Source organism: Tasmannia lanceolata, unplaced genomic scaffold (assembly GCF_043159265.1).
Source record: "Tasmannia lanceolata isolate RefF3 unplaced genomic scaffold, GAP_Taslan_0.1 ptg000016l, whole genome shotgun sequence".
NCBI lineage: Eukaryota > Viridiplantae > Streptophyta > Magnoliopsida > Canellales > Winteraceae > Tasmannia > Tasmannia lanceolata.
In genome coordinates, this window is record NW_027518693.1 from 16919625 (window position 1) to 16937144 (window position 17520).

The following is a 17520-nucleotide window of genomic DNA, read 5'->3' on the forward strand; positions in this document are numbered from 1 at the left end:
ATCACATATATCTCACACGCCTTACACTTCTTGTGGATGAAAGGTCTTTCTATTTTTCCCTTTTTACGTTTTTTTGAGATTGCATGATGCATATTTTACGTGCATTAGGCATTTTTGTTTGCTGTGATTTCCAGTCGTTGAAGCTCAGTAAATTCGAACTCTTATTGGATGTCTCTGTCGACAGAAAATATGGGAGACAGGTCTCTAGTATTCCTGGTATCCCTTATATTGTAGTTATGATGTATTAAGACATGAAATCACAGACCAAGAGGCTTCAAATCTCTTTATCCATGATTTTCCTTGCTCAACAAATTCCCTTACAAACCATTCAAAAAAAAAAGAACAAGAAAAGAAACAAATTCCCTTACAAAACAGCAAAGAAGCTAGACACCCCTACTCCACAATAAATAAATTTCTTGCTTCTACAACCAATATACCATAGGAATCAACTTATCCCAGTAACCCAAAAATATCACCACCTTCAACACAGAACAACATCACCATGATTATATCTAATTACTACATACAACATATGCTATCTATTTACCTATCTTCTAGCTATGGCGAGTTGGTGGGTGCCGATTCCCAATTGGGTTGGGCCCTGATGGAATCTTCGAGGCCTTCTTCCCTTGAACCTGTATTAGAAACAAAAGAGTTAGGGCCTAAACCACAAACTTAATCCAAAACAAGGAAAACAAAATTACATGGCTAGGTGATTAACTAGCAGAATAGTATTCAAGTTACTCACCCAAGTAGCTAAGCTGTACTCAACGGCCGATTGAGATTCGGATTGTTTGGTTCCGAGCTCAAAACTGACTGTTGGCAAGATTTGAGAAAGTTAAGCTCATTAGAAACTTAATATATTCCCCATTGTATAAATCAAATCTCAAAATCTTTTGTAACTTAAAATTGAAAAGGAGAGTTAGAGATTACCTGATTCTCTGGCTTGAACCATGATGGCAAGGAGAAGGCATGCCAAGAGAATGTGTGTTATGGTCTGCTTTCTCTTCATCTTATGAATGGTTGAAGTGATTAGAGAAGGGGTGGAGGGCTTTTCAAGCCTGGAGGAGTTCTAACTTATAACTAATTCATGTGTGGGCAGACTTTTTCTCCCAGCTTAAAGAGGATTTGAATGTTTGAGAATGATGGGGAATCCTATGTATAGAAAATTAAATTGACTAGAATATGATTGTGGGTTGCTCTTCAGTATAAGTTGACTTCTTTCTAGCAATCATTGATATCATGTTAAAGTCAATAGCTCTTGCCTCCTGCATGCATTTTCTCGTGAGTGCCCAAAAACAGGCACTTTGGTATGCGTGCTGCGGCCCCACCAGAACGACCAACACGCCGGAATAATGCATTTTCCGGTGAGCTTTCTTTTCAAGAACTTGTTTTTTGCTAGGTAAAGGCTTAAAGTTGAATAACAAACTTTGAACCAGAACAATTGAGGTAAAGGCTCAAATCCTCCATCAAGAACTTGTCAACAAAATGCATTAAAATATTAAGATCAAGGTCTCTCTTACACTATGTGGTGCACTTCACACTTCACAGATGGGATATGTATGGTCTGATATTTTAAACTATATTCTTTGAAGAGATTTTTGATATTGACAGCCTTTTCTCCACCATCACTTCCTCTCATTATATGAAGCTGACATGGGTGGACAACACATACCCGTATGTCCACCCACAACATAATGATTATGCATTCCACCTTTAGCTAATGGGACAAGTTTCTAAAAGTTAAACCGGGTAGTATAGATTGATTGCACCTAGATTTGTAGGATGGGCAACCATTGATTGCACAGATATTACTGTTTAAGAAATTTGCCCGTGCTGGTGGTTGTGGCTAAACAACACAAGAAGAAAAAGTGCTTGTGATAGGGCTCTCTTTTCCTTGATGTGAACTGTCCTTGCTCATTTGTGCAGTAAAATTCTTTTGAACCACACTTTCATCCAAGAAGCCTAGGCTTTGTTAGATATTAAGTGGAAGAGGAAAATGAAGGTAAAATGCAAAAGTTTTTAGGTGAGTTTGGTTGCCGGAGTCAGGTGCTGGTATTTTCTCTGCCGACACAAACTCATTAGATAAATATGCTCTACATTGATTTGGTAGTCCTCTTAAGTACATCAAATTACCAATTAATTAAGAGTTATACTTTAGATAAAATCACACTTAAACAGGCATTAAGCATCTTCCACCATGCTCTACTGTTAAAGACATTTAGATCAATCATTTTCATCATATTGAACTTCAATTGTAGGAAATGTATTAACTACAATATCCCTAATTAACTAGCTATCGAAAATCATAATCAACCTAAAATGTCATTTTTTGAAAAATTTGGAGGTGTTAAAATATTATTTTCATCGGCATATATTATATTAGGCTAGTCCTAGAGGAAGAATAGTATCTGGATGGATGACCTCTTGGGAAGTAGAGTGAGATTATTATTAGGATGGCTGACCTCTTGGGAAGTCGAGCGAGAGTAGTATTAGGATGGGTGACCTATCAGGAAGGTGTCGTGTTGCAACCTTTCATTTTTTTTTTTCTTCTTCTTCTAGCTACCCCAAAAAAAAAAATCTAGTTCATATACTAAAAGTGCGCTAAGTAGCTTTAAAACTGTCTTCTTAGCCTAAAAAGCTCTTGTTTATATATTCTTTACTGAAACTTGTATTGTTTATAAATCAGAGTCTAATAGGGTAGCAATTTTCTCAAAAAATACCTTGAAAAAAAATTTAAATTTTGGGAAAAACAATCATGGAAAATGAGTTAGCCAAATGCTGGAAACTCATTTTCCCGGGGATTTTATTTTCAAGATAAATTTTGCATGCATCAAAAGCTCCCAAGACATATTTTTTTGGTAGGTAAGTTGGGATTGAACCTTGGTTGAGGAACAAATCCTTTTATCAGTTGAGCTAGAGGCTCAACCCCTCTCCAATTTTCCTTGCAGAAGAAGTATTCAAGTTAACAACTTGTCTTGCCAATCTTCTCCATTCTTCGAGGCTAGCTTTCTCCACATTTTTTTAGAGTGGGCGAAACGGGCAGAATAGAATTCAGTGGAGTGACTCTACTTCATTCCGGAAAATCAATTTTTTTAGCCACTTTTGGTTAGTGATTTTGAGAAACGGGCAGAACAGGCCTGTAACATTGAACAACATTCTCTGATTTATTTATTTTTTTTACTTTTTTTACCATTTTTCATTCTCTGAAATGAAAAAAAAAAAGAAGAAGAGCACAGAAACACTGTTCTGAAGGGTTAAAGAACGCAGCCTCAATGACCATGGCATATTTCAACGGCGATGACCGGAGTTATTTACAGAACCCTATTTGGATTGCAGGAATTTTTTTTGGAAAGGATTTTTAAAATGTCTGGCTTTTAAACTGTTTGGCTATACATGTAAAAATATGACTTAAACCAATGTAATTCAAGTTTTATTTAGAAGGATCCCTCTAAAATAAAGAATAACCATATCATTTTGTGGATTAGTCCCTCAACTCAACTCAACTAAGCCTTTGTCCCAAACTAGTTGGATTAGTCCCTGTTTAGCAAAATATATGCTAATCCTTAAGAAATTTGTATTCTTCTTTCCTTGTATTTTGCATCGAGTTTATCTCGAGAATCAAAAAAATTATCTTTAATGTATAACCAAACTAGGCAAACCGGGCCCAACAAGGATAGGAGGTCTTATCCGTGACAACGAGGGAAATATAATTTTTTCTTATTCCGGACTCGTAGGGATATGCGATTCCAATGAGGTGGAAGCAAGAGCTCTTCTGTAGAGGCTTAAATGGTATATTAATCATCATTTTGGTCCCTTGATAGTGGAGGGAAATTCTTCCAACGTCATTGCTTGGGCAAGTGGTGAAGCCGAGGGTACGTGAAGACTATCTAGTATCATTTCGGAAATTCTGGATTGTTGTAACGTCATTCGCCCGAGTTTCTTGCATATTTTTAGATCCCCCCCAGCAAAAAAGCCGATGAGCTTGCAAAGGCTGGAGTGGATATTTGTTGCGTGCCTGATTGACAAATAAACAAAACAGAAGAGACGAAAAAGGGGGGAAGAGAGGTTGATTCGAGGCAACCGGACCTCCTAATGGTTCAAATCGAGAGGAACCATGACACTCCTAAACAAAGTTTCCCTTGTTTGCTGTAATTTTCCCTTCCTCTCCCATTTCATTAAATTAAAGAACTTAAATACAAGCACAAAGGTGTGCCGCATCACTAACCCATTTGCCTGCTTCCATAACCCACTACCCACTTACATGACATATAATCAGTAACTAACACCCACAAATCTAAAAAGCATAGTCCTACAACAACTACTCATAACTACATCTATACACCATACTTGCATGTATCAATATTCATCATACAATAGAGTTTTGTTCTACAGCTGCACAAGCGCTGTTGGTTGTTTTTTAGAGTTCTATTGTATCTCTTACAATCTCTTATTAGAACATTATTTGAGTGATGGTATGGTTGTTTAAACTAGGTAAGGTGTGGGCAATAATAAATCTTGAAATGTTTTATCTTCTATTTTACAGTAGGAAATTGTGACCATTTGCATGTATCCCAAAAATATGAGTGTGTCATTATATTTTGGGTTGCAATAATGCCTCTCTCGCTCCTGAGCAATAATCTTTGTTTCAGCTTTTACTAATGCTAAGGCATCATTCACTTATTGTGCTAATTACATTTAAAGGAATTGAAAAATGTTGCATCCATAACTACAAACACAAGTCGTACATTTTGATACCAGAAAAACATACCCACCATCTTAGAGAAATTGGAAATTTTGTACTTACCGAATTCTTCGGGACCCGGGTAAAGCTCACCCTTAAAAGCTAGGCATTAAAGGGAAGGTGCCTAAGTCCTCATAAGCCCATTCACATCTATCTACCTTTTAAATGCGGGATCTTTGCTTTTGCGTGGAACCCCAGCAATGTCCCCCTCCATGGTGGAAGCAACGTGAACAATCTCGCCCCATCCACACAGGTGAAGAATTTTGCTTTGGTCACCATCCTCTAGTTACTCTCTTAATCAAAATGACCTGCATCCTTTGGTTTTCCTTGGAATGGAATTTTAAATGCTGGCTGAGTGTGTATTATGCATGGAAAAGTACATTGGGACCCACCTCTTTGGATGATCTAACCCAATCATTTGTTGGTCCTAGTCGTATATGCATCTTAAGGCCATGTTTGGCAACCTTATTTTAATAGAATATTTAGATTACCAAGTAGTGAGAGTGGCACCATCTGCTCACTCATGTCATGCCTCTTAATTCTCTCCTCATCCCACCCTCCTTGCCCCTCTCCGACAACTTGATAGACTACTATTCCATGGAAAAAAATCTCACGCCTGCCAAACATGGCCTAATTGTCTGATATGTTTGGTGCAAAATGGATGACACGGAAAGTTCAAACAACAACCATATAGAAACCTCTACAAATCAAAGGGTTGGGATCTTCCTATAGAGAAGACTTTGTGAAGCAAACAATTACTCCAAAAGCTTAAGCTCTTAGAGTTGGTGTTATTTAATCATTTATAGGTCCCTCAGATAGATTAGTTGGCCCACCCGCCGGCCAATACGGATGAAAGGACAGATGAGATAGATTACCGGGCATGCCCTCCCCTTTAGAAGCTTATAAGTAACACCCCCCTCTCGGGTACCACGTGAAAAAACCATTTACTCCAAACGCTTAAGCTGTTAGAGTTGGTGGCAGTGCTATTTACTCATTTATACTTCAACAGACTTATGGGAGCAACACATGAATGGTTGAGATCATCCAAAGAGGTGTACCCTCCTATATACACGTAAAATGAGTGTAAAACAAATTTTACACCCATTTTATGTGAAAAAATGAACTTAAAATTTGTTTTACCTCCATTTTGTTTCGAAAGAAATTAAGCCATGAAGAAAATTTCTTAATTGTGGTACCCGACTCTTAGAATGCTCTAAATAATTCAATTGCTGGTCCCTGCCTTATACAGGCCGTGTTGTATAAGTCTGCTCAATCGAACAATCCTAAACCTTCAATATATTATGTGTAAAATGGACGGCTCAAAAATTAAAACACAAATATAAAAACCTCTACAAATTGAGGGATTAGGATCATCTCATGGATAAGATTTTTGGGGCACAGCCTATCTATGATAGGAAGCAATTTTCAAAAGAGGTGGCCCCACTATACATTTTACAGCCTGTATAACTCTTTTTTTTTTCAGAAAAGTACATGTCAACTTTCATATAATCTATCTAATAAAATGTAGTCTCTTTGGATAAGAAATTCGCTAAATTTTTCAGAAAAGGCAGATATTTGGTTGCTCTCCGCCTTGCCTTGTGTGCTGCAATCTACTGCATCTGAATCGAAAGGAACAGAATGATCTTCGACAAATGCAATCGCCACAAGCAGAGCATCCTCTGGGATATCATCCATATTATACGATCTAAAATTCTTTTCCTCAGATTGGATGGAAACCATGACCCCAAAGACGATTTTCTGGCTGTTAAGCTGAAACTCCCCAAGTTTAGCAAACCTGAATTGGTAAAAACCTGCAGCTGGATTCCCCCGGATGAAAAGTAGATTCAAACTGAATTCTGACGCATCTCTCGGTCAAACTGAAGCAGCCATTGGAGGGCTAATCAGAGACTCTAACAACAACATTATTACAGCTTTCTCCATTAATATGCCTCCAAAATCCATCCAAGAGCTGGAAATGCAAGCGATTCTTGTTGGTACCGCCTCAGCAAGGAAGTTAGGCCTCAATCACCTTTGGATTGAATCTGACTCCCTCTTCGCCGTCAATGCTATCAATGGGAAAATAAAATGCTTATAGAAGCAAATGCCAATTCTCTTCAACCTCAAAGCTCTCCTTGGTGAATTTCAGAGTTGGAAGATTACTCATATCTAGCGGGAAGCCAACTTAGCAGCAGATCTTTTATCCAAAACTGATTGTTGCATCAAAAGAGAAGATCTTCCTCCCTCAAACCTGCCCCCTGATCTGATGGCCCTTGTCTTAGATGACTCCTCTGGAACTTTGTATACTAGATTGTAGTTCCCATGTCTATTTTATTCTCATCTGCTGTGTTTCTAGGGATGCTCTTGAGGAGCCCTTCTCTTGTCTATCTCTTTATCTGTTCAGTGGTTTCTTCCATTGTTTGCTGCTGGTTTTGTCGGAGCCTGCCCCACAAACTGTTGGCCTTTGAGCCCCCTTGATTGTACTTTCTCTTTTTAATGATATCTGGTAGGGGTCTTGCCTAACCCCAGCTTAAGATCCAATCCTAGTTTAGGATTTTGAAATGCATGATTAAGTTAATCTCACACACCCTAAATGTATAAGAGATTGTCCTTGTGGTGTTCCAACACCTTGGAACCCTCATAGCAATCCCAAGTTGGTGAGAAATTGGAAGCCCAAAAACAGAATTGAAAATCTGCTCAACATAGGCTTCTCGGAACTCCGAGAGAATTCTCGGAGCTCCGAGCTCGGAACTCCGAGAAATCCTCGGAGCTCCGAGATTTGATCCAGTAGACTTTTTTCAAGTTCTGTTTGTATTCCCGGAACTCCGAGAACACTATAACGGCCAGATTTATAGCCGTTGGGAATTTTGCTGGAATTACCACAATGCCATTGAACGGTCTTATTTTGGTTTTCCTATATATATGGGCATTCTAAACTTCAAGACCATCAATCCTAACACTCTTAAACTCCATTTGAACATCCAAAGAGTGAATCAAACTTGATTATGCCTTTCATCCTCTAAACATTAGGATTTGGATCATAGGCTAAATTTGTACATCTTCTACATCTTGTAAACCCTTGTGATGGATTGTTTTTGTTCTTTCCTTCTTATCAAGAACTTTGTATTGGGCGAGTGTTCGGAGAAGCGTAGCCCACTCTCCGTGGTGAAGATTGCCATCAAGGTTAAAGGTAATCGAAATTTGTAATCGGCACCGATCTTCACCGAAGTTAAGAAGATCACATAGTGAAGCCATCAACGGGTTTGGTTGGTGGAGTGGAGTAGGCCTCACGTTTGGAGGACCGAACCACTTTAAATCTCGGGTGCAATCTCTCTTACTCTTGCTCTTTATTTGCATTTGCACTTTAGATTTAACTTGTGTGCTTGAATTTCTTTTTGATCTCTTAAATCTTCAATTTAGGTCTGAGTTTTCAAAGGATTAAAACTTGTTAGAAACCTAATTATTTTTCACTCCTCATAGTTGCCTGTTTGCCACCTTGACTTTTAGCTTAAGTGGGGCCCACTTGTTCAGTGATCCAATCCATTTATCTGTTGGGTTTTGTTACGGATCAGCCATGGAATCAATTTCTCAATGTAGAATTCTTAAAAAAATTTCCTCTTAAATTAAAAAAGTTGCTAAAATTGCAAATCAGAATTGCTTATTAAATTACAACAACCAGGTTTTTTGTATTGGAAAAAACTAGGGGTGCAACTTGGGTTGGGTAAAGATGATTTTGAATCAAACGGAACCGACCTGATTTTAAAGATCAACCCGAATTCCCAAAAATTGTTGGGGGTTGCAATTCTAGACAATGGGATTTGCTAGAAACCATCCCCCTTAATTATTCAATAATCCAAGCCATTGATCCGTTAAGCCTTGCTATATATCAGTTGACCATAAGCTAATGCTCTTAAGTAGTATTATAAGTGGGGCCCAAATGTTCAATGATCCAATCTATTTATCTATAGACCTTGTTACGTACCAGCCATGGATCAAAATCCACTATGTTTGGATGTTTCTAGCCCTTTAATTTGTGGCGTCATATACAGTCACCGGACCTTTCTTCTCTTGCGTCCATCCAACGGCCAAAAATGTGTGTCTGAGAGAGAGAGAGAGAGAGAGAGAGAGAGAGAGAGAGAGAGAGAAATTCAAAACCCTAGTGATAAAAGAATACCCATGTGTCCTTGGACAAGTCTTTTCTCTCCTTTTTTTTTTTTTTTTTTTTCCATTTGACGCCTTGATTCTTGCGCCTTATCCTCTTCCTCTCTTTCGACATGTTTATCCCGTTCCTCCCTTTTACACGTCCTTATTCTCTACTTTTTAAACCCCACGATTTTCTAGAAACAGCCTATTTTATCGTTAAAGGAGCCCAAGGGCACCCCTATGATAATAAGGGGGCCAAGGGGCCAAGGGCACCCCTATGATCATAATTTTTTGTACCATCTTTAATAGTATTTGACCAATGGGGGCACCCTTTGCCTCCTTTTTTTTGCACGGGCACATGTGAGTCTAGCATTACGCTTCCCTTATATAGTAAAAAAGAAAGGAATATGATATCAACACAACCCTATTTTAATAATTGCACTAAACCATCTTGTCTTTTATTATTTTCTTATAGTTCCCAAGATACTCTCACAAGCCAATCAAAAAGGAAAACACAAACTGAGTTTTATTAAAAATGGTTGTGCTGATATCATTTCCCAAAACAAATAAAAAGGGGAGTGATTTGGCAGACACGGGTCCCCTCTGTCTTTTTCTCTCTATTTTATTTAAGATATTCAATAAAAAAACAAAACTTCTTTGAATTCCAAATCTGACCGTTACGATTTTCATTATAAACTTCTTTGATTTTTTCGCACCCCTGGTAACGTGATTTGGCAGACTTCAACGCTTTTTTGACGTCAATTCACGTTAAAAGTGGTGCGATTTATCCTACATGGGGTGCGAAAAAAATCTCTCATTTCCGAATTCTTAAGAAGCCTATAAATACACCCCCATTCTCTCCCAACTTTCCCAACCATGGCTTCCTCTTCTCCCCCCTTTCTCCTAACCTTAACCCTCGTCCTTATCCTACGCACCCTACCAACCACGGAACCAACGTACCCAGCTGGGCCAGCCCTAACCCTAACCGTAGTTAACAACTGCCCCTTCACAGTCTGGCCAGCCATCCAACCCAACGCAGGCCACCCAGTCCTCGAACGCGGCGGCTTCGCCCTCGAAACCCTAACCCACCGCTCCTTCCCGGCCCCAACCCAACACTGGTCAGGCCGCCTCTGGGCTCGAACCGGCTGCACCTACCAAGCCGGCAAGTTCACCTGCGCCACTGGCGACTGCGGAGGCCGGCTCGAGTGCGACGGAGCCGGTGGCGCCACCCCCGCCACCCTGGCTCAGTTTGTCCTCCACCATGCCCATAACGATTTATCCTCTTACTCCGTTAGTCTTGTTGATGGATTTAACGTTCCTATGACGGTGACCCCACATGAAGGGAAGGGCATGTGTCCTGTTGTTGGATGTAGGGCTGATCTTCTTGCCACGTGTCCGGGTCCATTGCAGCATCGTGTTCCTGTGGGGAAGGGTAATGTTGTGGCTTGTAAAAGTGGGTGTGAAGCGTTTGGGACTGATGAGCTCTGTTGTAGGAATCATTATAATAGTCCACAGACTTGCCACGCGTCATCTTATTCTGAGTTCTTCAAGCATGCTTGTCCTGCTACGTTCACTTATGCGCACGATAGCCCTTCGCTTTCACATGAGTGTTCTGCTCCAAGGGAGCTCAAGGTTATCTTTTGCCACTGAAATGTTAGAAAATATCATTTCTGCCGCTGGGACTTGCTCGAAAAGAAACTATCTCTGAACTTGGTTTCTGCTAAATAATCAGATTATGTTATAGACTTATAGGTTGTCTCTCTCTTTTTATGTTTGTACGTGAGTTTTTAGTGTATTATCGTATATGGAATGTAATGTCTTTGCTTTTATCTGTGTTCTAATGATCTCTGGCTTATCTTTTATGTCTTATGGGTTTTGAAGCTTTTCTTTTTCTGCCTCTTCACGTGTTATTTTTTCTTTTCGATTGATGAGAGAATATGTTGGAAGTAGCGTCGTTTCAGATATTCACTGAAAAAGAAAAAGAGCTTTAAAGGAGGGTTGCCTTTAAGAAGAAAAGCCAGGCAGGGATAAAAGAGAGTTTTAAATCGTGGCATCACGTGATATAGTAAGATTGCATGAATATGCAACGTGGTAGAGTGGGGCCAGGCTAGCTGTTGCAAGATTGAGCGGCCACACAGGCTCATTTTCAACAGATTTTTGCCTTACTCATTTAATTCAGCTGATGTGGCTGCTCTGTCATGAAACAGCCGGCCCGTTAAATGCCTGTGCTGTAATCCCTCGCAAAATACCATTTCTGAAATATCAGTGGGCTGGGTGATGAATGTTGTTTTGATCGAGTGGAGAAAATTATGTAATGGCCACACAAGCTCATTTTCAAAAGCAGCTCACTTTTTGGATCAAAAATCAAGGATAGGATGATGGGTGTACAACTTTCCTACATGTTTCATCATGTAATGGTGGGGTTGCGACTCAAGTCGGCCGAACAGGTTTTTCAAAACCCTACGCTACCCAAGAAGCTATCTCGCGTAGGGGTTTTTTTCTTTTCTTTTTTTTGTTAAAAAAACCAAAATTCCTAAACCCGACCCTAGACCTGGCAAAAGTGACCCGTGCCCGCGGGTCGACCTGGCCCACCCGCAAATTTGCGGGCACAGGTCTAAGTTTCCGTGACCTGTCAAAAACCAACCCGCGGGTGACCCAACCCGCAAAAACACGGGTCGGGTCGGGTCAACCCGCGGGCACCCGCATTTTTACAGTATTTTTTAATCTTTTTGAGAATGTTATCATCACTGCTGTTTGTTTTTTATGAGTAACTCCTCACTTTATAAAAAGTACGGTATGTCCTGCACCGTAGGATTATCCAAAGTTCCAAACCGTCCATTAGATGGGCCATACCCTAAATAGGTTATGCCCCAAAATTATTTCCATCGGTTGATTCTAACCCTCCGATCTATAGAGGGTTAGGATCAACCCTTAACATTCAGATTGGAGGGATAGGATCATCCTATGGAAATGATTTTTGGAGCATAACCTATTTAGGCTATGGCCCAACTAATGGACGGTTTGGATCATCCTATGGTGTGGGCCATACATAAAGTGAGAGTGCCCAGTAGTGTTGATAACATTTAAATGTGGTTTTTATTTTATTAGAATTTGCTATCAAGCTTCTCCTTTGGCAATTTCTCGGCAAGTGGCCTTTGTGTATGCAAAGATGCGCGCATCCAAATGTTGCTAAAATGTTCCTAAAAAGTAATCATTACACCACAAAAAGTAAATTAGCTAAATTATAAAGTTTTGAATGAAAAATTATCTAGAAAAGGTTATAAAATTTTAAAATTATGAAAAAAATACCAAATCACATATCGGAGGTTACGACAATTACGGGAAAATAGAGGCTGTCAAATCAAAATAATTATTACAATCCCATATTTGCGGGTGACCCGCGGGTTGACCCGGCCCACCCGCGGGCCGCGCGGGTCACGTAAATTTTGACCCGCCAAAATGCGGGTCATTTTCTCACCCGACCCGTGGACCCGCAACCGCATCACCCGTGGGTTGACCCGGCCCGACCCACCCGTTTGCCAGGTCTACCCGACCCTACCCGAAATTGTTTCTCGGGTTGGGTATGGGATTTTAAACATTCTTGATGCATGCAAATAAGTATAGTTTGCTTGACTATTGTTTTCTTTTAATAGTAACTTTTGTTTTAGTTTGGAAGGAAAAGCAACGTAATGTATGGTGGTGCATTGGTATATTGTACTAAAGGTAAAACATTTTATTGAAAATGAAGTACGTGGGTTTCATAAATTGGATTAGAACCTCTATAAAATCAATGAAACACATCTCAATCTTTAAAATCATTCTAACTAAAGCACGTCAGCTCTTTTTCATAAATAAATTCCATATCCATCATCATCGTTAGCAAGTTCTAGCACACCTTCCCTCGACCAAAACATTGGAAGAAACTTGCAGACATATCAAGCTAGTTGAATTATATCATACATCATCATTTTTCTTTCCTTTCATTTATTTTATGTTCGTCAATGAAAGACACAAACACTGTAGTTGCAACTTGGGTCGAGCGGGTCGGGTCTTCCATAACGCCTTCCATACCCCTACCATACGCTAAATGCTATCTCGGGTCGGGTCGGGTAAAGCTGCAACCCCATCAAATAATTTCTTTGTTTGAATGGTGCCCTATAGAAAGACAAAAAATACCCTCATTTTTTTCTCTATGTTTTTTTTCCTCTTTTTTCATCTCCACAACCATCCTCATTGAGGAAAAGGGAGAAAAGGGGGAGGAAGAAGAAAAACAAAGAACGGAGGGAGAAGAGAGGAGAAGGAAGACTAAAGAAAATCGACTTCGGAAAAAATGAAAGGTGCAGGAAAAATGGAAAAGAAGGGTAAGTGAATGAAAAGAAGGAGGACTGAAAAGAAGAATCGACGTCAAAAAAAATGAAAAGGAGGAGAAAGAAGGAACAAAGAAGAATCAACCTCGGGAAAAATGGAAGATGCCGGGAAACTGTAGAAAAGCAAAGAAGGAAAAAAAGAATAATTGGTACTAGAAAATATGGAAGAGGTCAGAAAATAATGAAAAACAAAAGAGAAAGAGGAAGGACAAGTTGGAGTCGGCAAGGAAAAGTTGAAAAAGTGGTGCAATGCTGGGCAAATGCCTAGCCGTGTCAAAAAAAAGTGGGCTTAGAAAATGTTGGGTCATGTAAAAATGGTGAAATTTGGGGTTGGCCCGGTGAAAGCTGGGTCATGTCGATGAAATACAAGGTCGTGTCGGAAAAAGTGGAGTCATGTCTTGTAAATTTAGGGCCGTGTTAGGAAAAGTGGTGTCGTGTTGGGAAAAGTAGGGTCGACACAACTCGACATTTTCCATTAATGAGCCCACATTTCACCGGTAGTTTGTTGAAAATGTGAGAAATGATAAAGAAAGCGGTAAAAATGTATGTCTTATTTCTCGTAGACGTAAAATCAAATTATGTTGCCATTCAATATGGGTGCAGTTTTGGGTCGGGTTGGGCTTTGGCTAAAAAATAAAGGGAAATGATATTTCCCCCTCTGACAGATAAAATCCTCCAATTTATCCTCAAGCAGTGGACCATTCTCACAGAAACCGTTAAGAGGGGTGTTGGGGGTATCATTTCCCAAAGTGAATTAGAATCAACTCAAATCCAGCCCCATTTTGTGGTAAAAGCTCAACCAAAGTTCCTAAAAATTGACCCAGGTTGCACCCCCGACTTTCAACAGTAATTTCAGAAATAAAACGTCTCTCTGAGTTTTTTTTTCCAGTGACAAATTGAACCAATTAACCATATTTAACATTTTTGAGGGACCTTCAATTTATGATAGGCTACTGATATTGGCACTTCCATGCTTTATTAATTGCACAAACTTAGCTTGTCTTTTTGTTTTAGTTAGATTATGAGAACGTTTTGGGAATTTTAAATTAATAACCTTTGACATTAGTTTAAATAATAAAAGACAAGAAGAGTTAATGCAATTATTAAAACATGGTAGTGCGATTATCAGTAGCCGTTATTATCATTTCCTGCTTAATTGTAGAAAGAAAAAATTTCTAAAAAAAGGTTCTCCGTTGGAAATATATTTGGAATGACCGTAAAAATCTAAAAGCTCAATCGGGAGTGGAACCGGACAAACGGCCTATTCCCACGTTAGCAATCTTCCTCCTTGATTTTTGGCTTTTTATCAAATGAAATTGCAAAACTACCCTCCCATGCCATGTGGCATGTTGCGGTTTGTTCGGTTCCACTCACGGTCTCTGTAATGATACTTTGCATTTCTGTTGATAGCTTGTCAGGGATTACAACAACCAAAAGAAAGAAAAGGGGAAAATTACATTTACACTCTACCCTTATAGTTCAAAACGTGACAACTACTCCCCGTGGTTTCAATTTGTGTAAGGTAGACCTCTCACTTGACGGTTCGACCACAGATTGGTTCGACCACAGATTGAAGGGTTAGGATGATCCGATGGAGCTGATTTTTTAGGCACACCCTATCTATGTCAGGGCTCAGCAAATGAACACTTTGGATCATCCAAACAATGTGGGCCCACTGTATTTTTAGTAGTGTTTGGATTTGGGTATGGGCCCACATTGCTTGGATGATCCAAAGCGTTCATTTGATGGGCCCTGACATAGATAGGGTGTGCCCGAAAAATCAGCTCCATTGCATCCTCCTAACCCTTCAATATGTGGATGAACCGTCAACTGAGGGGGCCTACCTTATACAAATTGAAATTATAGGGGGTGTAGCTGTCACGTTTTAAACTATAGGGGTAAAAGTGGATGTGTCAGAAACTAGAGGGGGTGTAAATGTAATTTTTCCAAAGAAAAATGTAAAATAAAGAGTTAGGTATCAAGAGAAGTCTTGAGATCATCTTCCAAAATTAACATTCATTTTTTTTTCCTTTGGTGTTTTTGCAAGAGAAGTCTTCCACTTTGTTTTATTTGCAAAATCAGTCTTCTAGTTTGACAATATATAAATTGAATTATTAAGTTTGAGTAAAATTTTCAAATTAGGTCATGCCATCAATTTGTGACCAAAATACCTGTGTTAGATTTTTTTTTGGAAAGTGATATATCCACGCCTTTTAATTACTTAGGACACCTATCTATGACTGCAAAGGGGCAGTTGTTCTTCACATGGGAAGGATTCGAGGGATTTTATTGCCACATACACTGCAGTTGGTTGTCCCATGTAATGAAAAGGGGCGCATTTATCATTTCCCATTTTTTTAAACAATGAAAAGACTATAATATCCTTATATGTAAAAAGACAAAAATTACATTGTAAAAAGACTTGATAAGGTGGGTCCCACGAACTTAACTCAAACCCATGCATTAGGTGGGGCCCACAGTTTTTGGGTTTTGATGGGGGTGGGCTCTGTGTTTTTTTTTTTTTTTTTTTTTTCACATCCGGCCAAGATTACTAGCATATATATATAGAAATGATGCTTCCACACCCATGGTATAAAACTTATCATCGACCTTCATGGGTGTTTTGGTCTTTTTAAAAGGTAATTTTTGAATCATTTCCCATGGCAGATGCCAGATGCGTAGTAAATCTCAGAACTATGTACCTTGTGGGCCAAGCACGGGTGAACCTTTTGCTTGTTGAACGTGTAGGCCAAAGTTCATTTCCTGTCCATTTGTAATTAATCCCCTGATTGGACCGCTGGGATTGTCCACTCAATGTGACTTTTGTACGGCTATATAGCACATCCACTCTGAGCAAGGCATCCATCAAACGTAAAATCCCAGCTCTTATAAAGGTGTATTAAAGTAGTGTGTGCGAATCTCTTTCCACGGTTCTCCACCGGGATAGAATTCCTTGGATAAACTGTTCTAAGGATTGGCTATCCTACTTGGATAATTTTATCTTCGATGATGCAAAGATCCCCACAATAGATAGGGTCGGTTCGGATGGATGCAATATACACGTAGGAGGGGAGGAAAATAGATTCCCATTTTTTACTTTACTATCATCTCCCAAAATGTATCATTTTACTTTTATTTTCTCACTCTTTGTTGTAACCAAATGGACCCTGAAGTACTAGAACCCACCTATGCTTTTGGCGCCTTATCAAGGATTATGACTATTTGACTCGGAGACTGTCTACTCTTGTTTGAGGTAACCCTTCTAAACCTTGCGTACTTGGGTACCATTCAAGTGCATTCCTCTTACACATAATAAGTATTATACGGTGCTCCGCCTTTTTCTTTAAAGTGAAATATGGACAGAAAGAAACCACGTAGAGACCACTCATTCAAATATATATACCATTTATTTGTTGGTTCCCGCCATATATGATATATCTCAAAATCTCCACAAATTAGATTGTTAACACTTCTTAATGTAATAAAACTTTAGTATATTGATCTATCCATTATAGAGCCAACTGACTAATGGTTTGGATGAAAGAGAGATAATTTCTATCAAGGTGAATAACAGTTAACCATGACCACTACTTAAATAGATCTCTTAGGAGGTAATCATGAAAAGATGAAGACAAAATTATGCAAAGATAATACTAATCCAACTGAGTTGCCTAATCTATCCCAATACCTAATTTGCCTAATCAGTAATGCGCTGTTTGTTTTGGATTTGGAGAACCAATTGAGTGTCCAAAACTGAATTGTTTTGGACTCGACATTATGTCAAGGTCTTGTTTGTTTTGGATTTTGGGTCCAAAACTGAATATTGGACTCAAAATTGTGTTTACTTTTGAGTCCAATAATCAGTTTGGACTCAAAAATAATTTTCAAAATCCAAAACAAACATGGCCTTAATTTTGCGTTTAATTTTGAGTCCAATAATCGGTTTTGGACTCAAAATCGATTTTCAAAATCCAAAACAAACATCCCCTTAATTTTGACTCCAATAATCAGTTTTCGATTCACAATAGGTTCTCAATATCCAAAACATGCATGGCCTAAACCACTGAACCTGCATCTGATGTACTTTTATCATCAGCAAATATTTTTTGAACAAATAAGTCTGTAGAATGTAATTCCTCAGCATAATAAACAAAGGGAAATGATACTACACCACCTTTTTTGTTAAATGCCATTCTAGTTTTTATTTTGCATTTCACAATTTTTTTTTTCTTGAAGGAAGAGGGCGAGCCTTGGCACAATGGTAAGGTT

At 39.1% G+C, this 17520-nt stretch overlaps 1 protein-coding gene and 1 long non-coding RNA gene across 2 annotated transcripts; one reads left to right on the plus strand and one right to left on the minus strand.

Moving 5' to 3' along the window:
* Nucleotides 1-344: 344 nt before the first annotated feature.
* LOC143848996 (uncharacterized) lies at nucleotides 345-1543 on the minus strand. The gene is made up of 3 exons (XR_013235514.1): nucleotides 934-1543; nucleotides 749-816; nucleotides 345-635 (listed from the first exon to the last, which is right to left on the minus strand). It is a non-coding gene; the product is annotated as an uncharacterized LOC143848996 (long non-coding RNA).
* Nucleotides 1544-9744: 8201 nt separating this feature from the next.
* On the plus strand, nucleotides 9745-10713 carry LOC143848908 (Pathogenesis-related thaumatin superfamily protein). The gene has a single exon (XM_077357957.1). It carries the CDS (start codon nucleotides 9761-9763, stop codon nucleotides 10532-10534), a length of 774 nt encoding a protein of 257 aa, XP_077214072.1. The 5' UTR covers nucleotides 9745-9760; the 3' UTR covers nucleotides 10535-10713.
* Nucleotides 10714-17520: the final 6807 nt, after the last annotated feature.